This window comes from Felis catus, chromosome B4 (assembly GCF_018350175.1).
Source record: "Felis catus isolate Fca126 chromosome B4, F.catus_Fca126_mat1.0, whole genome shotgun sequence".
In the NCBI taxonomy this organism is placed as follows: domain Eukaryota; kingdom Metazoa; phylum Chordata; class Mammalia; order Carnivora; family Felidae; genus Felis; species Felis catus.
Genome location: NC_058374.1, coordinates 140,212,325 through 140,238,746, shown reverse-complemented (window position 1 = coordinate 140,238,746; position 26,422 = coordinate 140,212,325). Strand labels below are relative to the sequence as shown.

Below are 26,422 nucleotides of genomic sequence, written 5' to 3'. Positions count from 1 at the left end.
CATCTGGTTTAATTAGTCCTCGGGTAGCCCGCCACCGACTTAATGGCAGAACGCTGCCGGGCCAATCAGAGGGCCGGCTGCCACCACCAGGGGCCCCCTGTTCCTCCCCAACCCACTGACGGGAGGCCGAGGCGGAGATAACACCTGTCGGTGGGGTGGGCACGGGCGGTGAGCACCAGGGACAGCGGGGACAGGGGGATGGTGGGGACGGGGACGGCGGGCACAGGGGGATGACAGGCACAGGGGGATGGTGGGCACAGGGAGCGGTGGGCACGGGTGGATGAAGCTGGCAGGACAGCCACCTAGGTCGCCCCGGGCAGGGTGGGGTCTGTGTTCGGACCCTGGAGGAAGGACTCCTGCCCACAAAGGCTGGTGGAGATCCCAGGTGGCCCAGACTGGGCAGCTTTGCTGGGGAGACCTGACACGACCTCCTGTCTGAACCCCCTGAACCCCATCCTTCAGTGAAACCGGGGATGACCCCCTGTGGAGCCCCCGTGGAACCCGGTGCCTTTATTCGTTCCTCCCTCCAGACTTCAGACGCTAGTGCTCAGCAGGGTGCGGTGGGGCCCTGTGAATGGGCGACAGAGGCCCCCTCCCCTCCACAGAAGGCTTCAGGAGTGGCCTTGGGGGGGGCGACAGGGACGGTGACCTTGGCAAACCCTATTCCGGGAAAGGAGGGGTGGAGGGTGGAGAGCAGAGGGCGGGCAGGTGGAGGTGAGTGTCCTCTGAGAAGGCAAGACAGGAGCCAGGGGGCCCAGGGCGGGGGGAGGCCCAGGCACCAGGGGAGGGGGGAGGGTGACGACAGGGGCAGGAAGCTTCTTGAACGGGGCGCCCGAGCCCCGTGTCAGCCAGCTGGGCACGGCTGCGCCCCTGGGGAGGCCGGGCCCTTGGCTCAGGTCCGTCATCGTCCTGCCACTTGCTGATGGGACGAGCCCACCCTTGGGCCCCCGCGGTTTCCCCGTAACCGTGGAAATGACACCGTTGACCCCGCGTGAAGTTCTGCAGGCTGCAGATCGTTTGCCACGGCCAGTGACGGCCAGGATCCGACGGCCCTGTTCTGTTCCAACGTCTTTAATGGACAAGGAGAGCCACATACCCCAGTGACTTTCCCTTTTGTCTCGTCTGCCAGGAAGCTCGGAGCTAAGTTTGTGCTCATTTTCAGGAGCTCCCTACAGCCTAGGCTGGTAACTCTCATCTGGGACCAGTCACCGGGCTGACAACGGGGAGGGGCTGGCCCGGGAGGCGCCCGCGCTGCCCAGCAGAGACCCACCTGGGGAGACGCAGGGGCCCTCTCCATGTCGCCTCAATGCACATCCACAGAAAGGAAGCCAACCGGGCCCACTCCTAAGGGACCAGGGATTGTGGCCACAATGCCTCACGTCTGCACTGTCCACAGGGACGATGACGACCCCACGCTGGCGCCCAGAGACGACCCGCGTGCAAAGGTCGGAGGAAACTCATCCCCCCACTACCAAGATTAATTTATTAAAAGATAATGGGTTTTCAGCGAATTTATTAATCAATTTGACAACGCCTGGGGATTGTAATATAAAAATAATCAGTTGGCCGCCTCACCGACGTGAGATGCCAAAAGGTGCCGTTTAATTTCCAGAGCCTACCGCCCCCTCTCCAAACTCTCTGCGACGCTGATTGAGACGAAGTTTTCGCCATTTGGAATTTCAGAGGAGCACGTGTGTGCTGCGTCCAGAGCCTGCACGTCCGGGCGGCGACTCGGTGGCCCTCACCGGAGCCCAGGGAAGAGCCCGGGCCCCAGAGCTAACCTGCGGCCAGCACGGAACTTCCAGGATGGGGACACTGTCACTGGAGACCCACCATCTCGCGCAAGGGCAATGACACGGAAGGTGAGGTGGATGCTGAAGGTGCCCCTTTGTCTCCTGTCCCGCTGGGCTGCCCTGAGTCCCTGTCCACGCTGAGGCCGCCGGGGCTGGGCACCCCGTCCTGACGGTCCCCGGCAGTTCCAGGTAGGGAGCCAGTGGACGGGATTCAGGAACTTCAGGAGTGGTTTCTCATGTCATTTGAAAGGCGGCGTCCAATAAATCAGAAGAGGAGCTTGAACCTAACGCATTATGTCTGTCAGTGGACATGGCAGGATGAGGCAGAGCAGGAAGGGGCAGGACGGGGCTGGAGGGGGCAGGACGGGGCAGGATGGGGCTGGAGGGAGCTGGAGGGGGCAGGACGGGGCTGGAGGGGGCAGGATGGGGCTGGAGGGGGCAGCATGGGGCTGGAGGGGGCAGGACGGGGCTGGAGGGGGCAGAATGGGACTGGAGGCGGTTGGAGGGGGCTGAAGGGGGCAGGACGGGGCTGGAGGGGGCTGGAGGGGGCTAGAGGGGGCTGGAGGGGGCTGGAGGGGGCAGGACGGGGCTGGAGGGGGCTGGAGGGGGCTGGAGGGGGCTGGAGGGGGCAGAACAGGGCTGGAGGGGACTGGAGGGGGCTGGAGGGGGCTGGAGGGGGCTGGAGGGGGCAGAATGGGACTGGAGGGGACTGGAGGGGGCTGGAGGGGGCTGGAGGGGGCAGAACGGGGCTGGAGGGGGCTGGACGGGGCTGGAGGGGGCAGCACGGGGCTGGACAGCACTCCCAAGGCTAAAGACCAGCCACTGCTGCCCCCCCTTCCTCTGGGAATCCCCTGGTCAGGAACAAGCACAGAGAGAGCAGTCATGACAGAGTGGACAGGTGCACACACACACGGGGACACAGACCCACGCAGCAGACTCCCGCACACGCAGACACACAGACGCCACACACACGTGCACACACACACACCTCCACGCAGGTGCACACGCCTACACATGCCCCCGGGGCCCACAGCCCAGCCTGTCTGGGCACAGCCGCGTCTCACACGTGGTTACTTCCCCAGGTTTCTGAGCAGAGCAGAGGGGAGGACTCCCCGGCTGGAGAGTGTCTCTGACGGTGATGGGGGGTGGGGGGGCAGCACATTCGGCAGCTTGTGGCCAGGGCCCAGCAGGCCACCCACCCGCAGGTGGAGGCCAGCCCCCCCAGTCCCACCGGCGCCTAAAACAAAAGCGCCCGGAAGCATGGCGGGGTCGAGGGGAAGACCCAGCCGGCCCTGCTGACCAGCTCACCCCCTCCAGACCGTCCCCCCTGCCCCGGGCTCCCGGAGGCTCTGCACCCCCACGTCCCGGCACAGCACAGACCGGCACCGGGTCCTGGCCGACCCTGCATTGGTCGGGGTCACCAGACAAGCACGTCTCCACGGCAGGTGACAGTGGTGCTCACGTCCTCACAGGACACAAGGGGTGTGCCTTCTCCACTCAGGGGAGGCGGGTCCCAAAGGACGGGGTTTTGCAAACAAGTGAAATCCCTTCTCTAAGCCCCCATGCACTTCGGAGCACGGGAAGGGAGTCTGCAAACACATGTCAGGCACCCTCGGGAAGGACAGGGTCGCAGCACTCAGCCACCAAGGCGACAGGCCAGTGCAGCGGGACCTCAGGGCACAGCACAGGTGGGAGGCACCAGGAGAGCTTCCTGGAGGAGGGGTCTTTCCCCCAAATCTCACCGGGGCCTGAGCCAGACGCAGGGGTGTGGCTGGATGTAAGGATGATGTCGCTCTAGAAGCAGTTCACATTCGGGGCTCAGGTCACGATCTCATGGTTTGTGGGTTCGAGCCCCGCGTCGGGCTCTGTGCTGACGGCTCGGAGCCTGGAGCCTGCTTCGGATTCTGTGTCTCCCTCTCTCTCTGCCCCTCCCCTGCTCATGCTCTGTCTCTCTCTCTCTCTCTCCCTCAAAAATAAAATAAACACAAAAAATTTAAAAATAAATAAATAAATAAAGAGCAGCAGCCCGCGGGAGAAACCCTGCTCATTCCCTCTCAGATCTGAAGTCTGCAAAGGCTCAGTGAAGACCCGATCTTCAACGTGACGGGAGAGCTGTCGTCACTCACAGGGACTGTGTTTTCAAAACCAACAACTACTGAGCTTGTGCAAAACGTGACTCGGGGGCCAAGGCCGTGCGAAGCCCAGGGGTCCCCTGAGCCCCAGCCCTGGGGGGCAGCCGGGCCCTCCCCTGCTCTCCAGGTGGCCCCGGGCAAGACTCCGCTTCCCCGTCTGTGAAGCGAAGGGTTAACGCCGCTGGTGCTCCTCTGAGCTTTAACCGCATCCCGGACCGTGGCCTCCACACGAACGGTGACCGGGGACCTCCGCGCATCCAGGCCCCCCCAGGCGGCGGTGACATCCTGTCCACACACAGGAAACCAGCTGGCCTGGCTCACAAAGCTGGGGTGCAGAGGTGACCTCCCCGCACAGCCCCTCTGACCTCCTGGACGTCCTCCACCCCTCCAGGGGCCCCAATGCCGTCCGGATCGGCCCCGACCGTCCCAGGCGAGGCTTCCCCGAGGCTCCAAATTCTTCCCACAGGCGGCCCAGTGCTCCCTCCCGGCCGCCGGCTTCCTGAGCGCTCACCTACAGGAGCAGGTGCGGCCGGCCACCCTCCCGTGCTGTCATCACACCCTGACCGGGACAAAACCCATCCTGTGTTTGGAGAGCCCAGAACACATCCCCTCCCCTGAACGCACGGCACACCCGGAAATGTGGCCTTGCTGAGGGAAAACCCCAGAGAGCCCACCGTTAGCACAAAGGGGGCCACAAGCCAGTGAGCACATTCCAGAATGTTCTGCAGGGCCACTCCTCCAAGGAGCCAAGTGCCTGGTTGGTGCCATCATGGTGGGAGGACTTTCCAAGGACTCCCCAGGCCTCCGGTGTCTCCAAGGCCCGGGCTCGGGGTTGTGCCGACACGGGTCTAGGGGACAAGGATGGCCCAGGCCTTCCAGAGACCCGGCCACCTGGGCTGCCAGGCCCTCCCTGTCCTTGGACCCCAGCTCGGGCCACCCTCAGCAAGGGGTCCCCATGCCCATGCCAGCCCCCAGCCTGCACCCCGGTGGGAGAAGTCCCCGCCACCCTCCTCAGCCCTCCTCAAATCCCCTCCCCTCCTGCTCCCACAGGACATTAAGGATGGGAACTCGCTTTCCCAGGAAGGACACCTTCGTGAGCCACCTTCCTGTGACCTCGTCACTTAGGCACTGAGAGGACAGGTGAGTTTACTGCTGTGGCTTTAAAACAGAAGTAAGGGACCATTCTAGCTCCCTTGGAGTTATTTGTAAAATACTCACACAGAGCACGGGGTCCTGGGCAGGGGTCTGGACCCCAAGGGACCCCTGTCCCGGCCGCGTCGCTCCCAGGCTCTTGGTCTGCTCGGGGAGGCAGGTGCCGGGAGAAATGGTAGCCGAGGAGCTTTTGTGGGAGAAAAGGAACAGCCTGGAGCTGAGCCCCACGGCCGCGCTCCTGGTGACTCGGCCGACGGCCAACGGAGGGAGAGAACAGCCCCAGGGGCCCCGCGTGCCTGTCGCCACCAGCCAGAGCCCGGCCCGCCTGGGCCGCAGCCGATGGCCCAGAATCCCGGAGAACCAGCAGCGCTGGGGTCTGAGTGTCGGGGGTCAGAGCACAGGCTCGGGGCTCATGGTCCTGCTCTGATCCACCTGCCCGGGGGCCCTGGGCGTGCCCCTTCCCTGAGCCTCGTCTACGTCTAAAACAGGAACAAAAGCATCTCCCTCTGACGAGCGTCATGAGGATTCGCGGGGTGCGGAGTGCTTGCTGGACACAGATCCGCAAGGAAGGGCACAGCGAGGGCAGCGCGCCCCTTTGCAACAGTGACCCACGCGGACCCTGGAAGCGCCACTGCAGGGACAAGCCTGCTGACCGGGTTCCCAGAGCCCTGACAAGGCAGCAGCACGTGCTCCTTTGTGCATCAGGTCCAGCCTCTGTCACTGAAGCCCCGAGCACAGGAATCTGCCAGGAATTTGAGAAGCAGAAGGGCTTCCATGGTGACCCTGGAACAGAGCCTGGAACAGAGCCTGGAACAGAGCCTGGGAAGCAGGATTCCAAAACCAGGCAAGGCCTCTAGGTGCAAACGGGGCATGAGGAGTCCCAAAAGGGGGAGGCCTTGGGGCAATCGGTCTCGGTCTGGGCTACGACTGGAACCACAAGACGTGGAGCTGACCTCGAGGACCCCTGTGGGCCTCAGATGTGCTCAGTTTCCTCCTGCACTTAGTGGACTGGAAGTTGCCAGAGGCCCTCCCACCAGGCAGGTAGCAACACCTGTTTCGGTTGGTCTTCAAAGTCAGGGTCAGACAGTGAGACCTTATGTCCACACCAGCTCCTGGTAGCCAGATCAGCATCAGGGCCTCATTCGTACTCAAGTGTAAATGACTGACATCGGCCGTCAATGCAGAGGAACACCTCTCTGACCTCACCTATGTAGATAACAGGACAACGGAGAAACCTCAGAACCTCTGTGAGGTTCGTGGCCCAGCATAAACAAGGCCCACACCGCGTGGACTCGGGAAGACAGAGGCACTGCCTGTCTGGAGGGGTCCACCTCCTCCTGAACAGAGACAGGAGACCTCTGGTGTCAGCACACACAGCAGGAAGAGGTGTGGGACCCTGCTGGCACTTGCAGAGGCTCAGTAACTGTTGGGGACACAGGACCTCAAGTCCAAGGCCAGGGAAGCCTTCCGGAGAGCCTTCCGGAGAGCCGGGACCCCAGGGCACCAGGAGCTGTCCCCGGACTCCCGGGTCAGCCCTCGAACCTTCCACAGAAATCGTCTGAGTCCCAGGGAGACGGTGCTGAGCCAGCAGCCACTCCAGACAGAAATCTGACCTGCGAGGGCTCTGGATACACAAAGTACAGAGCCGTGTCCTGCCTGGTGGCATCGGCTCCTCCAGGTCTGGGGGACCAGACCCCCGCGGCCTCTCCCGTCCCTAGCTGCCCCGAGAACTCCATGGCCCCGTGGGGGTATCGGGGCAGGGGGCCTGAACCTGAGTTGAGTCACTGCTTTGCAATGGTAAGAAACGCAAAACGTGACACCATAGAAGGAGGTCCTTCCACAGTGAGAAACAGGCACATCCTCTCTGGCCTGCAGACACCCAGGGGCCCGTCTCCTTTCCCAGCCTCACGGAGAGACATCGGGGGGCCTCCGGTCCCCGCGGGCATCACCCCTACGCTGCCCAGGCCCTGAGAGGCTTCAGAAGCACAGATGAGACAAGGACGCGTGTTCAGTCACCATGTCCCCGCTGGTCAGCTCGCCTCACTGGGCCGCAGCCCCACGGGGCGGGACAGGCTGGGCCGAGCATCCCCCCTCACGGGGGGTCTGGCCCACCCCACGGAACTTTCTAGCTCCCCACACGTCTGCTCGATGGTGCCACATCTGGCTCCTTTATTTTCTCTGAAGCGCGCCCGTCCCCATCGCTGGCCCCAAGAATGGAGACTGAGCAAACGGGGTTTCAGGTTTCCAGCGGGTGGTGAGCCCAGCTGAAGGCATTTCTGTTAGCAACACAACACTGATTTTTTTTATAGTTTATTTCATTTTTGAGACAGAGAGAGAGAGAGAGAGAGAGAGAGAGAGAGAATCCCAAGCAGGCTCCACACTGACAGCAAAGAGCTCAACTCCATGAACCTTGAGATTGTGACCTGAGCCGAAATCAGGAGACAGATGCTTAACGGACTGAGCCACCAGGAGCCCCAACATAACACTAACTTTGATGACGACGAGTCTAGGAGGTCCACGGTCTGAGACGTGGCCACGGCCCGTGTCTCACAAACCCAGATGGGCAGAGACAGACGTTAGAAGCCACCGGGTGCCCACTTCCAACGTCCCAGACGCTTGCTGTGCTAGGTTCTGCTCTTAGCTTGGGGAGCTCCCGTCTCGCATCGGCGGGGTTCAGACAACTTCGGGGGCTCATTCACAAGCCCGCTCCCGGGTCTGGGTCGTGAGAACGTCGTGTGGTGTCTACGTGGTTTGGCTGGACGGGACACAAGGGTTCCCTGCACCCTTGGCCCCACTCCATTTCTCACGGCGCTGACGGGTTCAACCAAATGCCTCCCCCCACCCCAGTTCACCAGCCTTGCTGGGGGCGTGGGGGGCAGAAGCCCCCTCCAGACGACAAACACGGGAGAGCTCAAGGTTGTGACGTGCCCTGGGGACAACGTGTGTCCCCCACACAGAGCGTTCCTCTAGCTGGCAGAGCCCCCCTCCCCACCCCGAAAGGAGCGGGTGGAGAAAGGACACACAGTGAGTGCACAGAAGTGCGGGAGGACTTCTCCCGCGTGGCTCCTCCCGCCCCCAGCCCCGCAGCCACTGGGGAGCAGAAATTAGCATCAGGTAATTAACACCAGTCCTATACAGCCCATTAACGGTATTTAGGTACGTCTGGGGATGCGCTCTCAGGTAATGGATACTACGGCAGAAAAATAATGTAAAAATGGAGCCAAAGTGCTTTTTTGAAAAGAGGCCACTCATGTGAGTCCAGCGGCATTTAAGACGGCTTCCAAGGCATTAGCATTTCCGCCGTGAGAAAATCGTAACGGGACAGTCCTGCACAGAGCCGCTCGACGCCCCCACGGATCGCCACAGCTCCAGGTGACGGGCCGTGTTCGCACCAACCTTCCCCGGCATCTCATTACGGCAATCAGATCGGAGGCCGCGAACATGGTGGAGGCACTCCTCCCCGCTCCGTCCCCTGCTCTGTTGACAGGACGCAGCACTGAGCCAGCCTGTGCCCGGCGGCTGGACCACGCAGAAGACCCTTCATCGCCCCGCAGGTTTGCACAGCAAGTGAGGGACCTGGGACACGTCCACTGGCGAGGCCCCAGCACGGCTGTTCTGAGCACTCACGAGCCTTCAGGAAAGAGGGAACGAGACGCCAGCCCTCAAGGCCGTCGGCAGGGACCCCGGGAGTCACCCCCCCCCCCGCCCTGTGCTGGCACTCACCGGCCCCTCCCCTGAAGTTCCAGACATGAAGAAGATCAGGCAGGTGGGACTGGGTGGGGGGTCCCTGCAAGTTCAGAGCCCCAACTTCCCACCCCTTCCCTGCAGCTGTGCACCTGCAGCCCTGTGCGGGGACCCACGGGGTGCAGAGGGCAGGTGGATGTGCCGCCTTCCTGCCCAGCAGAGGCCCCCGAGGTGGTGGGGATGGCACTCCCAGAGTGGGAGCGGGGAGAAGACGGGCCAGCTCAGCCTCCCGCTCACTCCTGGCGCCTCCAGGGCAGAGACAGGAGGCCCACGCAGGCTCCCCTGCTCCATCTGGGTCCCCACTGCTCCATCCAGGGCCACGCCATCACCCCGTAGCAGGGACACCACTCCTGTGTGCAGGCCCAGTGACCAGGCAGGATCCGCGGGCCGCCCGCCGCGTGTCCCAGGGCCTGTGAGGCCTCCCGGGTCAGCAGCGGGGGTCCATCTGCACCTCCGATGTGAGACGGACATCGGCCGTGTTCCAGAAGAGCCCCCGTGGCTGCACGACCAGACCCTGGGCCCTGAGCGGCCCGCCCTGCAAGTTTCCTGCCGGCAGATGCCCCCTGCGCCCCTAAGATGGTCCGCTCATCGGCAAAGCGAGGTCAGCAGGGCTCAGGCCTCTCGGGAGCAACACATCCACCTGCACGCATGTCTGCTCCCCCCTCTCCCCAGGCACGCGTCCCCTGGAGAGGTGAGCCTGGTCCCGGGGGGCAGGGAGGGAGGTCACCGGGAGGAAGGCGCAGCTGCCCTGGCCAGGGGGTGGGGGGGTGCCAGGATGGGGTGGCTGAGAGGGGCTGGAGGAGGAAGCAGGGCCAAGCGCCCCGGCGAGGCTGGCTGGCTGGTCTGAACCAGGGGACCCCCAGGCGGAGGCCATGGGGTCAGAGTGACCGTGCCACAGGGATGGCATGCTGAGCCGGGACCCTCTGAGCAGCTCCCCATCCCCCCGGCTCCCCGGCCGAGACCCAAGCCACCGCCCCATCTCTCCTCCTCACGCACCCCTTCCAGGGCAAACAGCAAACGCAGCGGGCCCCAGTGAGCCCCAGGGCAGTACCACAGGGCCCAGAACCACCCCCCGGCACCGACCAGCCCCGGCCTGCGCGGCTGGGAACCCCGAGGTGAGGCGGCCGCTGGGGCTCTGTGATACGGAGGGATGTCAGCCAGGGCAGGGACCAAAGGAAGGTGGAACCCAGCTCCCGAGCATTACTACAAGCCGGTCCCGGATGACTCACTTCTCAATTAGCCACCTCATTATGGGAAGAGCCTGTCACGCCTGCTAAGTGTCAGGGAATGTTTTGACAGGATCTCCTCTCCAGCCCAGCCAGGGTGGACGTGGGTACCGCACCAGTCTCCCCGAAGCGTGGAGGGTCCCCGCACGCGCTGTGTGCTCGGGGACACCGGCCCATCAACATGTGGGGCTCGCGCTGCACCAGGTGACCCGGGCGACCCACCCCCGGCTGAAAGCACACTCGAGGTGTTTGTCCGGCGACGTTCCTACTTTATTATGTGAACGACAGGCCAAATCCCACTGGTCCTTCGGCCCAAAGAGCTGAAGCAGAAAACAAACAACAGTCGCTGTGATGCGGCGGGGGAGGGGGCCGTGGCCTCCGCGTCTGCTTCGGCGGCGGGCACGAGCCCCGCCAGCCCGCGGGACTCAGCTCTGTTCTCGGCCTGGCACACGGGTCAGCACCCTCAGCTCGGGAGGGAAACTGAGGCCCAGCAGGGGAGCTGCGGGATGTGTCTGTGCTGTGCACGTGCACGCTCACGGACACAGCACAGAGGGACGGGGCAGGGGAAGCAGCCGGCAAAGGAAGCCGATGGGCAACGCCTGCGGATCCCGTCTCCGTGGCTGAGAAAATCTTTAGGAACAGCCAACCTCGACCTCTCCTGTCTTACCGAGCAGGGCGTCTCCTGGGACGGCTGACCCTGTGCGGGGCCAACAGCAGGTCTGGCTGGAGACACACAGAGTCTGTCCACTCTGAGCCTGGGGTCTGCAGGGAGCACAGGCACCCTGGTGGCCGGGAGGTCTGAATGGCCCCCCGGTGTGGGCCTGCTGACCCCGGACGCCCTCTCCCTGCACAGGGCTCCTTGGCCCAGTGACAGGGCAAGAGAAGGGACACGTTGCAGCCCCTCCAGGGTAGCAGGCTCCGGCTTCCGCCAAAAGGACTGAAATAAAGGCATTTCTCAGCAGCCAAAGGTCCTGCCAGTGGCAGCAGAACTTTCTGGAAGGAAATGCACTGAAGAAACACGTTCCGATGAGCTCTAGGCGGAAATCTCGGAGTCACCTGGAGGGACCTGACCGCCCCCCGGAAAGGAGAGAGTGATTAAGCAAGGGGCTAGATGACAGGAAGGGCAGGTGGGCTCCCCATCAGCACAGGGCCAGGTCTGTTTACTACCTCCAAATGGCGGCATCACCATCATCAACACGGTTACGCGTGCGACGCAGAGAAACTGCCACGCAGACGACAGACTGCAAGCGACGGGTGAACCCTGCACCACTTCCCAGCTCTGGAAAACAGACGTGCGTGGAAACGTGTGGAGACACCTCCTGTCCCAGCCGACAGCCTTTCCAGCAGGCTGGGAATGGCTGGGAAGGGCTGGGGAGTGCGGTCTGGGCAGGCGGAGAGGTCGAGGTCGGGCTGGGTGCTCCACAGCCTGGAAACCCCCCAACGGCCGGCCATTCAGCCACAGATACAGCCCTGCGGTTGTCACCCTGCCCACGCTGAGCCCCAGGCCCAGAGTCTCACTCAACAAACCAGGAAACACCGGTGTGGGTGGGTTGACTGGGGACCCACAAACTAGAACAGGGATCCCGGCCTGGGGACGGGGGCTGGCGATGATGCTCAACAGCCCGCGGTGCCCAGGACGGACAGCCCCACCTCAGGGACACCCACACGTGCGCAGTGCTGGGGGCAGAAACCCCGAAGCAGGGGGATGTGGGAAGAGACCAGTGTTCAGGGAGCTTAACCTCAGAGGCGTCAAAGCAGGAGCCACAGAAAGGAGGTGAGGGTCACGGGAGCGCCTCTGACAATGTCCTACCAGGGACGCTTGACAAAATACTGAGCGTGTCCTCAGGGTTCCACACTTTCTCCCTCTTTTTGTTCCCCTTTTAAATCTTTTTAATCATTTCTGGTACTGCGGAAACAGATTGATCCTGGAGGATCCAGCCAGTTTTCAGACATCCTCTCCAGGCCTGTCCCCAGGCATTTGACCACGCCCCCAGACCTCTGGCCACGCCCCCAGGCCTTCAACTCCGCCCTTCCTTCAGCCCCGCCCTTAGACACCTGACCACGCCCCCAGACCTTTGATCACGCCCCCAGACCTTCAATTTGGCCCAGCCCTTCAGCCCCGCCCCTAGACATTTTGTCACGCCCCCAGACCTTTGGCCACGCCTCCAGAACTGAATCCACTGTGGTCAAAGCGTCAGGGTGCCAGGATCGAGGAGCGTTTGCTCCAAGAATCAGGCAGGCCCCTAGTGGCCGTGTCAGGGCCAGAGCTCAAAGCCTAAAACAGGATGAAGGGAGCATTCACTGCCCGGGGCGGGGCATTCGGATGAACAGCACTGCACGGGGGAGGGGGATGAGGCCGTGTGTTCAAGGGAGGCTTCCTGGAGGAGGCTCTCTCCCAGGGCCAGTCCAGCTCACGGTGCCTGCCTGCAGTCAGCAGCAGTGCAGGGTGCTACCCCTTGAGGGGACCCGGCAGGTAGTGAGGGAACATCGCAATGGCCCAGGCAGCCCAGGCTGTGCAGGTGAGAACAGACACACACACACCACCTTCCTAAGAAGGGAAGCCCCTGGTGGAGGCCTCGGGCCGGACTCTGCCAGAGCAGGACAGAGGCACCCGGAGTCCCACCAGCAAGGCAAGATCTGGCTTTGGGAGGCCCGGGGCGACCCGAGGATGCGGTGAGCGCTGATCGCCAGAGGAGGAGAGAGGCACAGAGCTTTCGGTCAACGGGGAGCCACGGGTGGGGTGTCAGAGCGGCCAGCCTGGAGGCAGAGGCCCCGCTGAGGACGGTGTGAGGCGCCCAGGAGGGGCTGGGGCACAACAGTGAAGGCCGACCTGGAGGACAGCAAGACTCATTTTGGAGGAAGACCGTGCAAGCAGGCCGGGCGCAGGGACGGCCGAGGCGGGGCCCCGCTGACGGCCAGGCGGGAAAGGGGCTGCGGGAGGGAACAGGGGTTCGGGGCCAGACCCTGGGCTGCGGCCTGCCGTTCTGAGGTTGGGGCTGGCTGTGACCAGAGAGGGCAAGGGTGCCAGCAGGACAGCGTGCCTGGCCCAGGCCGCGTGTGCCCTGCCCGACTGCCTCTGCTTCGTGCTGACGTCCAGTCCCCTCGGGATGCCAGCCCAGGAAGGCCACCACATCCACCTCTTTCCCGGGGCCCCTAATTCCCAGTCACCGGAATCAACGGGAGGCCGAGGCTCCTGCCTCACACCGGTGCCTGGGGCTGGCCCTCCACCGCCCCTGCCTCATGCAACAGATGTGGAAGGACAGCCAGGCGCCTCCGTGGGACCCCCAGGCCAGTCCCTCCACGGGAGGCCCACCTGTGGCAGGAGACCGCCAGGGACCAGGGACGGGAGGTGGCAGCTGTGGCGGGGAGAGAGCTCTCCCAGGCAGACTCTCACTAAGGGGCCACCTTCCCGCCAGGCCCAGGCCATTCTCCGGGATGCGGCTGGTGCGCTGTGGGGGAAGGGCCTCCCCAGACACGGGAGGAGCAGGGCAATCTGGAGGGGTCCAGCTCACCCCGCTGGAGACAGAAGCGTTTGCACCCTTGGTCCCGGCAGCCACTTTGCCCCCAGAGCCCTCCACCACATCCACCAGGGTGCAGGGGGAGAAGGGTGCCGCCGTCTCCCGCCAGCGGCTTGGCGTTTCTGGACAGCCTGTGCTGCCCGCCGGGAGTTTCAACTCATGCTCCCAGGCGGGTCTGAGAAACTGCAGACCAGAGTAGGAAGGCAGCGGCCGGCCCTCGGGGAGCTGGTGGCCCTCCACCAGCTGGTGGCCGAGGGACGCCCTGCAGAAGCCACAGGGCACTGGGGCACCAGCCCCAAACTCCAGCTCCAAGGGTCTGCGGAGGGCGAGCAAGGGACACCACTAGATTCCATTGGCCTCCTGTGCCAGTGTGGGCCCCAGAGCGCAGCCAGTGACGCTCCCCCCAAACAAATGACAACGGGCGGGTCCACGGGCCCTCGCCTCTCCCGCAGCTGTCGCTCCAGCCTCCGATCCCCCCACAAGCAGGAGACCCCGATCTGGGTCCTCCTTGTCAATCTCTCGGCCGTCACCCACGCTCCGGGTGACAGGTGGCATTCTGTAGAGGTCATTAACTCCAGAGCACCACATTTTAATGCAGAAACGAGCCCTTCTAAATCGGCACAGCTGCGAAGCTATATAAAGAAATGGGGATTTTAATGTTTTGCTTTTCTTTCCTCTTCTAGTGCCACATTATCATAACATTTCCCCATAATCACGTCCATAAAAGTCACCTGAAAATACTTCATGCCACGAAAGTTGATCTACACGTGTCATTCAGTGGATGTCAAGTGGTGAGTCCCGAGCAGGAAATTCCAGCATGAGATTCAGCCAGGAGGCCTGGCGCTGAGCAGACCCGGTGAGGCAGGCGGTGGGACGCAGCCTCCTTCCGGGGATCCGCTGTCCTCTGTCCTCACTGGCAAGAGTGAGGTGCCAGAGACAACCCTGAGAGGCCGTGCGTCCCCTGTTCCCCGGATACTGATCCCCAGAACACTTGCCCCGAGGGTCTCTGCCCGGGAGGATGCTTCCGTGAGTGAACCCCCTTACCTCGTGAATGTTCGAGCAACCAGCCTGGCTATTTCAAATCCCACAAACAGAGGTGACTCATTTTTATGAAGTTGAAAGAGAGAAGCACTACATTTTCTCTAGCCAGAAATTCATCAGATAAAAACACACAGGAAGATAGAGAAAAAAGAAAGAAAGAAAGAAAGAAAGAAAGAAAGAAAGAAAGAAAGAAAGAGAGAGAGAGAGAGAGAGAGAGAGAAAGAAAGAAAGAAAGAAAGAAAGACAGACCTTGAGATGAGAAATAAACTTGTGAATGGCATCCTTTCATTAAGCCCGGTATTCTTGAATTTACCTCTCCAAGAACCCCAGAACTAAAATTTGAACAGCAGGCAAGTAGCACATTCTAATCTCTCCCAACTATGCAATAAGTTATATTTGTAAAGAAAATGCGGCATCAGAGAGCCCACGCTCGGTTAGTATTCTAATGGATTAAAAACAATTCAGAAGTTGTCTGTAATTTCTTCTCACCGTTGCAGCCGAGGATGTGAGATTTAACTCAAAGCTACAAGTTAATCTTGATGGGATTAATTGGGGAAAAAAATCCGTGTCAGAAATCCCTGCACGCCAGGAATGTGTGCCCACCCGGCTGTCCCCAAGGGGGAGGGCACGGTGCTCTCCACCTTTGGACTGAATACTGCATACAAGGTTCAAAGTCAAGGCTTGGCGTCCTACAGCATTCCACTAGCTCATCATTTTCCCCGTCTCCCTCGCCGGCGTGATGGCCACGGTGCCGGGAGCCAGCGAGGGAAGACCACATGCTCAGCAAGGAGCACCCGGCCGCAGTCAGACCACTGTGGTCGCCCCAGAGCGCCCCACTCCTTGTTCGAACCACATCCGGTCCCAGCCCTCTGCTCCAGATATGCCAAGGGTAAGAGGACAGAGACCAGCTCTTTCTGAGCCACAAGGAAAGAGGCTTCCCCCGATGAGAAGATGGAGTTTCAACTTTCTCCTCCAAGCTCGACATCCCCCAAGCCAACGAGTCCCTACGCCCCAGCCCTGCTGTCCAGAGGAGGTCCCGACACCACCACGTGTGCGTCTTCAAGAAAGCCACCGAGGACCCCCTCCCTCTCTCTGCTTTTCCTGGCAATTCTTCCCCAATGGGAGAAAATGACAAGACTGTGTCACTATAGCAACTAACCTAATTGGTGGACTGTAGGTATTTCTCCCGCCAGAGGGTGGAGCCCATCTCCCTACACATGAGTCTCAGCCCGCTGGGCCCCGCACAGCAGAACATCCCCTAACTGAAAACCAGGCCAAGAAATAATCCAGCTTTCTTTCAGCAGCGCCGGAAAGTGAGCACCTTCTGGGCTGCAGAGAAGCGCTCAGATTTAATAGGCAGGATAATTGAATCCTGCATGATACTTATCAGTTTCCCTAATTAATATGATACAAATATATCTGCTCCATAACACAAAAACATTTTGGGTAATAAAAATCCTGACTGATAACAAAAACAATTTACAAACAAGGATGCTGACTATTCTCATTCATCCCAGATACATCGGAAAAGAGAACGGAAATCAAGAGAACTGTTTAATTGGCATTTCGTGTGCTTTTATCCATTCGAAAAGAAAAAAGTGTTGTTGCTTTCTTTTCTGCAGGACGGCTGTTCCACGCTATAAATCACGATTATGGCTATTCCGGATTTTAGTAAACTGTTTCAATTTCTCCCAGTGCACTTCCGGTGAAATGGGGGGTGGCTGAAAATATCTTATCTTATCGTCAATTATTCCATTACCCGGAAATAGCAACAACCACGAAAATGTGGTTCCCGCAACCTTCCATTATTAATGATTTCTGCTCCTCCGAATGTAACGTGTTACCCAATGTCCTTGTCCCAGCGGAAGAGGTGTTTCCAGAACGCCAGGGAGGCTGCTGGACGGCAGGCTGAGGGTGCTGCGGGTGGGGACCCCTGGGTTCCAGGTGTGTCTGGGCACGCCCCCGGTGGGGGGGGGGGAGGGGGCTCTCTGACCCCAGTCCTGCCAGGGTGTGAGTGTGCGGATGAGGCGCAGCAGGGTGTCGTGGCCCTGGGAAGGTGGGAACCAGGGAGGCCCTGGCAGCAGGCGGGGGTGTGCAGTGTTGAAGCCACGGCCAAGGTTGTCCGGTACTTAACAATCAGCAGCCTGTTTTTCCCACCTGCAGGGCTGCCTCGCCGCCCGCTGCAGGGCAGGGTTCTCACCTGGGACCCAAGGACGCCGTGGCCAGCGCTGGCTAGGGACAGCGCCCCCGGGGCGGGGGGGCTTGGGAGCCACAGTCCCCTTCCCAAACACTGCTGACTGAGCCCCCTCTCCCCTTAGGCCAGCAGGAGGAGCCTTCAAATGGAGTTTATCTGCCATTAGCCCTTTGCACATCACCAAGGAAGCCGCGCCGGGGCTCCGCTCTCGGGAACCCTGTGAGCGTCGCCCGAGGGCCGAGATGGCCGCGGGGAGCCGGGGGGCCGGCCCGACCTTCGCCCCAAGCCCCGGCCCCCTGCAGCCCGGCCCCGGGAGTGGCGGCGGCGCCCGCTGGGCATCTCGGGTCACGACCCCGCCGTGGCGGGGGTGGGGGGGGGAAGGGGAGAGGGGGGAAAGGGGGCTTCCCGCCCTGCGCCCCCTCCCCGCACCGGGCGCCCGCCTCCCTAGCAACTGTGGGCCGCACACGAGGGGGCCGCAAGAAGTCCGGCGATTCCGGCTCCGGCGCGGGTCTCGCTCGCGGTTCGGGCGGGCCGAGCTGTCCCAGGACTCGGCGACCGCGCCGCCGCCCGGGTCCCCGTGGTCCGCCGCGGGCTCGTTCCGGAGACAGCGGGAGGCTCGGACCGCGAGCGGGGAGGCCGGCACTTCGAGGTGGTGGCGCGGGAGCCAGGCTCGGCGCTGGCCTCTTTTTTTTTTTTTTTTTTTTTTTTTTTTAAGAATCCATATTTTTCCATCACCTCCCGCGCCCATGGCAGCTCTCCATGACAGGTGTTCCTTAGCACCCGTCCTTTCCTCCCGCTACGAGGGGAAGGGACCGGGAGCCTGTGCCAGGCGGCCGGCCGGGGAACCGACCGGCCCGCGCCATCCCGGCCCCCCGAGCCCGTGCCCAGGACGCCGGCCACTCCCGGCCACCCTGGCGGGCTGCGAGCCTGTGCCCGGAGCACTGACCACCCACCCCCACCGCAGCCCGAGGTTGCGCCCGGGACTCCGGCCACCCCCACTCCCCCACCCCCGGGCGCCCCCCGAGCCCGTCCCCAGCCCCAGCCCCGAACCTCGCGGCCCCGCGCCAGGCCAGCCGGCTGGGTCACCGGCTCGGGTCCCCGGACACGACTCCAGATATGCCCGCGGCGGCGGCGGCGGCGGGCCCTCTCCACGTACCCCACCCCTCACTTCTCTTTTTTTTTGAGAAAGCGCCTGGCGAGTGTGCTTCCCAGGCACACGGAGGCTCCGGCCACGCGTCCGAGCCCGAGCCCCGCTCCCGCCGGGGGCACCCCGTTCCCGGCTCGGCCGCCGCGTCGCCCCCGGTCCCCGGCGGGAGCGTCGCCAGCGGAAAGCGCTGGGCCCGCCCGCCCCGGACCCGCCGCCGCCTCCGGAGCGCGCTGCTCGGCTCGGCCCGCCGGCCTGGGCCGGGAGCGGCGGCGGCGGCGGCACACCCCGGGCGGCCGCGGGCATCGCCGCGCCACCCGGGGCCTGGCGCCCGGGCCCTGCCCCGGAGTCGGGGCGGGAGGCTCGGCGGCGGCGGCGGCGGCGGCGGCGCCCGCTTCCGAAGTGCCGGAGCGCGGGGAGCCCGGGCGGCCCCTCTCCGTCCCGGCCCAGCGGGAAGCGGCGGGACCCGGGGACGGCGCGCCGCGAGCGGGCAACTCCGCACCGACTCCTGGCGGCCGCCGGGGCCGGGGCCCGGCCCGGGGGCCCGGGGGCCGCGGGTGGGGTGGGGGGTGGGGGGCCCTGCGGGGGCCCGGGCCGCGCGGTACTCACTGCAGTAGGCGATGAGCAGGCTGGCCAGGATCATGAACGCCCAAAAAGTTGAGGACATGCTGGGCAGGGCGGTCGCATCTTGCCGGCTGCCGGTCCTGGGCGATGGCGCCATTGAAGCCGCGGCGCCCGCGCGGGGGGCAGCAGCGCGTCTCAGCAGCCGGCCCTGCCCGCGCCCCCGCGCCGGCCTCCACGTGCGGGCCCCGCGCGCGCCATCCTCCGCCGCCGCCGCCGCCGCCGCCGCCGCCGCCGCCGCCGCCGCGCCCGGGCTCCGGCCCACTGCGCCCTGCGCCGGCCCGCCCCGCGCCTCGCCCGTGCCCGCGCCCGCCGAGCCCGCGCCCGCGCCCGCGCCCGCTTCCGCGCCCGCGCCCGCCGAGCCCAGGGACGTCGGCCCCGCGGCTCTGGGCGTCGCTGCGCGCCCGGGCTCGGCGCGCGCGGCCACCGATAGGAGGGGCGCGCGGGGCGCGCGCCCGACGCCGCCGGGTCCCGGCGCGGGGCCCCGGGACTGGCGGGGGAGGCGGGCGGAGGGGACGCCGCGCCCAAGCCGCGCCTCTGGATGGCGACAGAGACGGCCCGGCGCGCCCGCTGCCTGGGCACCAAGCGGGGAGGACAGACCTGGCCGGCGCGAAGTTTGTGGACTTGGGCTGCGGGCCCCGGGCGCCCCTACTCCTTCCCGCAGAGGCCCGCGACGCCGGGGCCCAGAGTTTACCGTAAGTATAGGGTGCTTTGGGCCCTTCCCCAGATGCGGCTCTCACGCCTGTTCTGGGTTGTGCGCCGGTGTCCCTGAACCCACAAAAGAGCACACACGGCCTCAGACCCGCCCAGAGTCCGCTGAGGTCGGCACCCCCGAGGGCTCTCCCTCCCCCGCGCGGAGACACACGTCCCTAGAAGCAGTCTCCTTGTCCCCTGCCCGGCGCCTCCACCTGTGCCCACTGCCCTGGCCCTGAAATGCTGTCTCCTTGCCCCTCACCTGGCAAGGCCCCAGTCTTCTGTCTCCGAAGTCCGGGTGCTGATCTCCTCTGGGTGGACTTTCTGAGCAGGTAACAATGACTGTAATTCATTGGATTTGCATAGTCAAAGATCATCAGGAGAACTGATTCAGAGGGAAGTGGATCCCGTATATCCTTCGAGGTCAGCTTCCCCAGCCCCACTCCTCTCTCGGGTCCCCTCAGCAAGACGAGCTCCCAAGACCAGATGCTCGCCAGGCAGCCCCGCGGTACCGGGTGAGCCCCCGCGGTACCCAGCCACAGTGCCCAGTCCCCTCACTGCCTGCCTGCTGGTCCGCGGAGGTGCTAATGTGAGCCCATCCTTCCTCATCAGAGCACCTTCTGATCCCGCACGAGCAGGGGCCTCCAAGGACCCCATGAGGCCTTGCTGGAACTGGATACCCTTTCCCAGGGGTCGCTAGAGGGCCCGATGCAAAGACGGTCTCCGGCATCACCCGTCACCTCGAATCCCCGCCCGCCGGGCCTCTAAGGAGACCGTGGAGGCCGTGATGAGCGCTGAGGGCCCGCGGTGGCCCAGTGAGGACGCCTCTGCAGCTCCAACAGTATTCCTGCTGTAATGTGAGTGTGTCCGGGATGATTTTCTTCATACATTTTTCTGTTCCTGCTTAATTAAAACAGTCTGACTTCCCTCCTCCGTGTCCTCCTGCCACGCTTCCTGATTCCCTCTGCTGGCATGCAGGCACCACGGACCCTGGGCTCCTGAGAACCTGGGGTTGGCGGGGGGCAGGACCCTTCTGGAATGTGCTGGGCTGGTGTCCGCCCTCTGGCCCCTGGAGGGGCTCCCTCGCTGTCCCTGCAGCTCCCAGGGGATGCCAGGATCTCTAGCTCTTAAGTTCCCCCCTTTGATGGCAGCCTTTCATCCTGTTCAGAAGGAAGTGACTTTTTCAAATGTGACACGTTCCATTTCGTCCTGTCCATCCTGAACTCCTGTTATGTTCCGGACATTCCCTCATCCAGCAGCCATTCGTTGGGCACCTTCTAGATGTCACTGCTGCAGGAGAGGAATTAAACAAGACACACGCTTTCTGTTCCCTGGAAATGTGTGCCCGGTTCGGGAAATGGATGAGGAAACTGGCAATCAGGGCGCAGTGTGGCCGAGCCGTGATGGGAGGGGCTAATCCGGCAGGGGAAGAACACTTGGCCCCAGATCAGGTGTGGGGCGCTGGGAGGGTGTGCCAGGGAAGCTTCCGGCAGAGCGGTTTTCAAACACGTTTAGTGCCGTCCTTAGAAAGAGCACACACAAACACACACGTGAAATGACAGTTTCACAAAACAATACCCACGCTCTCAATACTCTGTGCTGTTTTCCATTCTGTCCTAATTCGTTCCTTAAAACACCGGTTGTCCACCAATGCTTGTGTTTACTGCAATTTTCTTTGCCGGACAAGCACTGTTCCAGGGGAGATGTGGTCTGCGTTGAACGTGGGAGGATAAATTAGAGCTGTCACACCAAAGGTCAGAGGAACCCGGTGACAGTGGGCAGCGGGGGAGCCCCAACCAGAGACAGGGGTACGGTGAGTTTGGCACAATCTGCTTTCTCTTGGAGCTCACACCACAAGACTTCTGTGGCTACAACACGAGGGGGTTGACATGTACGAAGAAAAAGTATTCAAAGACGCTTGCTGAAGATGACGACGCAGATGTGGTTCAGGGCCCTCGCGACCAGCGCGGGACGGGGTTGTGCACCAGGGAGGGGCTGGGCTCAACCCGGGGTACGGCGTGGGCCAGTGGGGGTTCCCAGGCAGGGAGCAGGAGGGGCAGTGGGAGGAACGTTACTGAGAGGAAACGTCGAGGTGAGGGGGGCTCCGGTCACACTGACTTGGGGGGGTTCTCGTTAGGCTGATTGTACAGGAAGTACACGGGTGGGCCCCGGAGAGGGCTTGGGAGCCTGACGGAAGTCCAGTCGAGCAAGGAATCTTTGTCTGAAAGGAAAGTTTCATGAATCTGGAGCGTATCGACTAAGTCTTTGCTGGGTGCTGAATCCGGAGTGTATCGACTAACTGTTTACTGGGTGCTGAATCCGGAGTGTAGTGACTAAGTCCCTGCTGGGTGCTGAATCCGGAGTGTATCCACTTAGTCCGTGCTGGGTGCTACAAATCCCTACAAGGAAGAGGAAAGAGAGCTGAGCCCTTGGAATCCCGGGTGGTAGAGGGTCCGAAACCCAGTGAGGCGGGAAAGGGCTGAGGAGGGGGGATGAGAGGGACGGCTGACCAGTGACGGTGGCGGCGTCTCCGACAAGGGGCAGGGCGATTAAGTTCGAGATGCAGCCAGCATCCAGCCCGAAGCGAGGGCAGATGCTGGTGGCCCCTGGGGGGCTGGTGGGAGACCAAGATGGAAACTGAGAATGAGGGGGGAGGGGAGTCCTGTTGCTAGGAAACCGCGCAGACCTGGGCCGCCAAGCGCGCTGCCGGGTGACAGCAGCTGTCGATTGGCTGGTTTGGGGGACTGGCCAGAACGGACAGGACGTTAAACTCTGAAGCCCGTAAGCATGCTGGGGAATCACGCCCCGCCTGCCCTCCGCGCCTAGCCAACGAGGCACGTGCTTGTGCGGCCCCGGGGGCGTGGCCTGCGTCTCACCCCACCCCAGGCCCAGAACCCCGGCCCACGGAGGGGGCCACCTGCCTCCCGGCTCGCCCAGGCGGCCGAGAGAGCCCCAGGAGTGGAGCGCTGCCCCGGGACGAGACGTGGCCCACGAGGGTGGCTGGCCGTGGCACTCGTTCCACGTGTGGGCAGGGAATCTGAGCGGCTGCTCGACAGGATCGGCGGGCGCCGTCTTCCGGCGGGAGGCTGGCGGTGGTTCTGTCCTCCGGCCCTCCGTGCTGAACGCGCTGCATTTCTCACTTGAGTCGTGGGCTGCCAGACTGACCGAGAGGGTCCCGGCTGGATGCTGAACTGGGTGGGATGTGGGGATGTCTCTGCCAGGGCAACGGGGAGCCAAGTGTGTTTTATGGGAAGGCAGGTGCTGTTCCGCGAAGGATATATGTGGTCTGTGCATGGTAGGCTGCTAAGGGGGTGGACTGTAGTGTGCCTGGCCGGTTCCTCCTTCTGGAAACAATTGCAGGTTCCCCTGTGAGGGTCCGGGGTGCAGTCTGCAGACACTGCAAGTGCTGGGAGGGACGGGGGCAGGACAGCAGGTGGTAGCAAGTGTAGAAGGCCAGGTAAGAGACAGGCTGGCCGCTTCCCTCGGGGGCAGCTGTGAGCGCAGAGGGACAGACCCCAGGGGCTTCAGGCGCTCTATGGGAGGTGGAGAACCGAGGGCTGGGGGCCATGGGGCCATGGCAGAGATGTGTCACGTGACTCTGGCTTCCGGCTAGAAATGCTGGGAAGTGGCAGTGATACCTGCCGAGACAGGTACTGGCCGGGTGAGGGTCAGGGAGGCCAGCCACTTCTTGCTCAGCGTTCAGGCTGCAGCGCGGCGGGATGCGCGAAAGGGCAGAAGATCAGCGGGTGCGGACGGCGAACGCAAGCCCCGCGAGGACCCAGGCCCCTGGCTGAAATCTCAGCGCCGGAAACCGTGTCCTTCACACAGCTGGTGGGTGGAATCAACCTGTTATTTGAGGAGTAATTATCCATTTCACCATCTCCATGTCAATAATGGTATTATTTTCTGTTCCGTAGTATGTTCCAGGCACCGTCCCGAGCTCATTGCCTGGAGAGACGGATCACTGGACACCTGTACTTAGGTGGGTGTGCTGTGGCTGGAGGGGGCAGAGGGCCCGCTCCAGCACCTTCAGCAGGTGAGGGGGGCTGAGGGTGAGGCTGGCGGTTCCCGACGGTACGGCCCCTGCTCCCCTGCCTCTCCGTCCTGAATTGTGTTCATTTAAGACAGTTTTGTAACATGGACAGAAGAGAAACGGAGGGAGAATGTTCCTTCATTCTGCCCCTCAGAGTTAACCACGTAGAGCATTTCGTTAGTCACCTTTACTTATTTTTCTTTCTTTTTTGCTTAATATGTCTTTATTTTTGAGAGAGAGAAAAAGAGAGGGAGCACAAGTGGGGGAGGGGCAGAGAGAGAGGGAGACGCAGGATCCGAAGCGGGCTTCAGGCTCCGAGCCGTCAGCACAGAGCCCGACGCGGGGCTCGAACTCAGGAACCGTGAGATCATGACCTGAGCCGAAGTCGGACGCTCAACCGACTGAGCCACCCAGACGCCCCTACTAATTCTTTTTTCTTTTTGTGCATCCACTCTGTAGGTCTGTTGTAAACTGTCTCCTTTAGGACATAGCGGACATTATTTCTCGGTGTTATATCTTCTTCTGGAACAGTGTTTTCACGGCCTCAGAAATTCTGTCATGTATAAATACCACTGTTTATTTCATCAATATACGTGTAGACTATTTCTAGCGTTTGACTCTTTTAAACATTTCAGCAATGAGCACTCTTGTCCTTAAGTCATTTCCTGTGGTTATTGGTAGGAAAACCAATTGCAGAACCAGAATTCTTGGGTCAAAATGAGGACACAATTGGGGGTGCCTGGAGGGCTCAGTCAGTTAAGCCTCCGACTCTTGGTTTTGGCTCAGATCGTGATCTCACGGTTTGTGGGTTCAAGCCCCATGTTAGACTCTGTGCTGATAGCATGGAGCCTGCTTGGGATTCTGTCTCCCTCCCTCTCTCTCTCTCTCTCTCTTTCTCTCTGTCCCACCTCTACTCACACACTCACACCCTCTCTCTCAAAAAAAAAAAAAAAAAACAAGTTAAAAAAAATAAGGATACAGTTTTAAGGCCTTGCTATTTATTTGCCAAATAAATTTCCAGAAAATGTTATGTTATTTTACATTCCCCCCAAGGGTGCCTGGGAGCACCTGTTATGGGGTACCCCTACCGGCCCGGTTATTACCCCAATGTGAGTGTCCCGGACTACTGCTCAGGTGACAAACACTTGTGAGTGTCATTTCCATTTGCATTTGTTTGATCTAACCAGCGTTTACGACTTTCGCAGGCACGTCACGCTCACAACTTTTGTCAATCACCTGCTTACACCCTCTGCCAGGTTTCCTCCTTGCCGGCTTGCCTTTTGATCATTGATTATTCAGAACTCTTTTAATTTTTTGGAAAAACTCCCTTTCAATTTTTTTGGACATTTGGAAAGCACAGAAAGGTATACATTAGACAACAGCAGGTGCCAACAATCTCTTGTGCGTGTGACAAGTCATTTCCCTCCGTTTGTCTTGGTAGAAGGGATCACGGACCAGGTTTTCCTTTTGTGGATTTAACCTTGTTGTCAGTGGGCGGTGGGTGAAGGTCTCATCTTCTGTATCCTTTGTTATTTCTTGACAGCTTTACGGAGGTGTATTAGCCAGGGATCTCCAGAGAAACAGAACCCATAAGAGAGAGACACAGAAGGAGAGAGACCAGTATTTTAAGTAATTAGCTCATGTGATTGTGGGGGCTGGCAGTTCCAGAATTCGCCAGGCAGGCCAGCAGGCTCGACACTCAGGAGGGAGTTGCTGTCTGAGCTCTGGAGGCAGAATTCATTCCTCCTCTGGGACCTCAGTCTTTCTTTCAAGGCCTTCACCTGATTGGACGAGGCCCACCCACATTCTGGAGGGCAATCAGTTTACTGAAAAGCCTGCTGATTCCCATGTTGATCACGTCTAAGAAATACCACAGCAGTACCTGGGCTGATGGCTGAACAAACACCTGGCTTCCGTGGCCCAGCCAAGTTGCTACGTAAAGTGAACCAACACGGGAGACATAATTGGTGTATGATTGACCGTACATATTTAAAGTGGGAAATTTGACGTTTTGGCGCGTGTGTATGCCCCTGAAAACATCACCGCAGTAGAGGTAGTGAACATATCCGTACCTGTCATCCCCAAAGGTTTTCATTGGCCCTCTGTTATCCTTGCATCCCACACCTCCCTGCCCCCACCATCCCCAGGCAGCCTCTGATTTCTGTCAGTATACATTAATTTGCATTTCCTAGAAGTCTGTAAAAATGGAACCAGACAGTAGAGCCTCCTTTTTTTCCTGGCTCGTTTCACCCAGTAAAATTATTTTGAGATTCGTCCGTGTTGCTGTATGTATCCGTGGACTGCTGGTTTCTTCTTCCTGCTGAGCAGGGTTCTGCCGCACGGATGCTACTTTGTTCCTGAATTCACCTGTTGATGCGCGTCTGGGTCGTTTATGGTTCGGACCAGCAGAAAGGAAGCTGCTGCGAACATTCCCGCGTGTGTTTGCCTCTGGGCTCCTGCTTTCGCTTGTGCGTGAATCTCACGAGTAGCCTGTCTGGATCATACCTCATTTCCCGGGAAAGGGTCAAAGTCTCCAGCGTGATTTCACCATTTTACGTCTGTCCAGCAGCTACGAGAGCGCAGCTGGCTGTGTGTCCTCGCCACGCCTTGGTTACCGTCACCCAAAGGGGCGCGAAGTCGCGTCTCGTGAGGTTTTAACTTGCATTTCCCTGATGACTAAGGATGAGAATCGGTTCCTGTGCGTCCTTGCGTGTGTGCGAGTTAGATACTTCTATGGTGAGGTGCTCCCAGTTTGGTGGGAGGGGGAGGGATTGTTGCGTATCTTGATATTCGAGGGTTCTTTACGTATTACAGATATAAGCTTTTTTTTTTTTTTTTATCAGATGTGTAATTTGCAAATATTCTCTCCCAGGTCATGCCATTTCGTTCTCCCAAAAAGGTCGCTGGAAGGGCAGGAGTGTTTAATTTTTTTTTTTTAATTTTTTTTCAATGTTTATTTATTTTTGGGACAGAGAGAGACAGAGCATGAACGGGGGAGGGGCAGAGAGAGAGGGAGACACAGAATCGGAAACAGGCTCCAGGCTCCGAGCCATCAGCCCAGAGCCCGACGCGGGGCTCGAACTCACGGACCGCGAGATCGTGACCTGGCTGAAGTCGGACGCTTAACCGAC

General features: G+C 61.2%; 2 protein-coding genes and 2 long non-coding RNA genes across 5 annotated transcripts in view; 2 read left to right on the top strand and 2 right to left on the bottom strand.

The window, feature by feature from the left end:
- Window positions 1-18,736, bottom strand: part of TAFA5 (TAFA chemokine like family member 5) — a 191,756-nt gene extending 173,020 nt beyond the window's left edge. Inside the window, exon 1 of the mRNA XM_023257636.2 lies at window positions 18,554-18,736. Coding sequence (XP_023113404.1) covers window positions 18,554-18,665 — 112 coding nt within the window. The 5' untranslated portion in view covers window positions 18,666-18,736. The remainder of the gene's footprint in view (window positions 1-18,553) is intronic.
- LOC111561433 lies at window positions 203-16,540 on the top strand. Of its 2 annotated transcripts, XR_006601211.1 has the most exons (5): window positions 203-1,445; window positions 1,613-1,862; window positions 4,976-5,065; window positions 5,566-9,512; window positions 14,249-16,540. XR_006601211.1 is itself a non-coding variant. In XM_045062533.1 (2 exons), the coding sequence occupies exon 2, from the start codon at window positions 13,155-13,157 to the stop codon at window positions 14,220-14,222; it is 1,068 nt and encodes a 355-aa protein (XP_044918468.1). In that variant the 5' UTR covers window positions 7,058-9,512; window positions 9,827-13,154; the 3' UTR covers window positions 14,223-16,500. The 2 variants fall into 2 exon arrangements, 1 of the variants encoding a protein (XP_044918468.1); XM_045062533.1 differs by lacking the exons at window positions 203-1,445; window positions 1,613-1,862; window positions 4,976-5,065 and having other exon boundaries at window positions 7,058-9,512; window positions 9,827-16,500.
- Window positions 1,497-3,734, bottom strand: LOC109501869. Its single transcript, XR_006601212.1, has 2 exons — window positions 3,536-3,734; window positions 1,497-2,077 (listed from the first exon to the last, which is right to left on the bottom strand). It is a non-coding gene; the product is annotated as an uncharacterized LOC109501869 (long non-coding RNA).
- Window positions 18,737-19,057: 321 nt separating the features above from the next.
- LOC109501866 lies at window positions 19,058-26,319 on the top strand. Its single transcript, XR_002160210.3, has 5 exons — window positions 19,058-19,260; window positions 19,625-19,773; window positions 19,871-23,089; window positions 23,176-23,240; window positions 24,835-26,319. It is a non-coding gene; the product is annotated as an uncharacterized LOC109501866 (long non-coding RNA).
- The last annotated feature ends 103 nt before the right edge of the window (window positions 26,320-26,422 follow it).

Bases quoted from the DNA above. Each gene is read 5' to 3' on its own strand.
- LOC111561433 (XM_045062533.1), top strand. From the start codon at position 13,155: ATGCCAGCCCAGGAAGGCCACCACATCCACCTCTTTCCCGGGGCCCCT.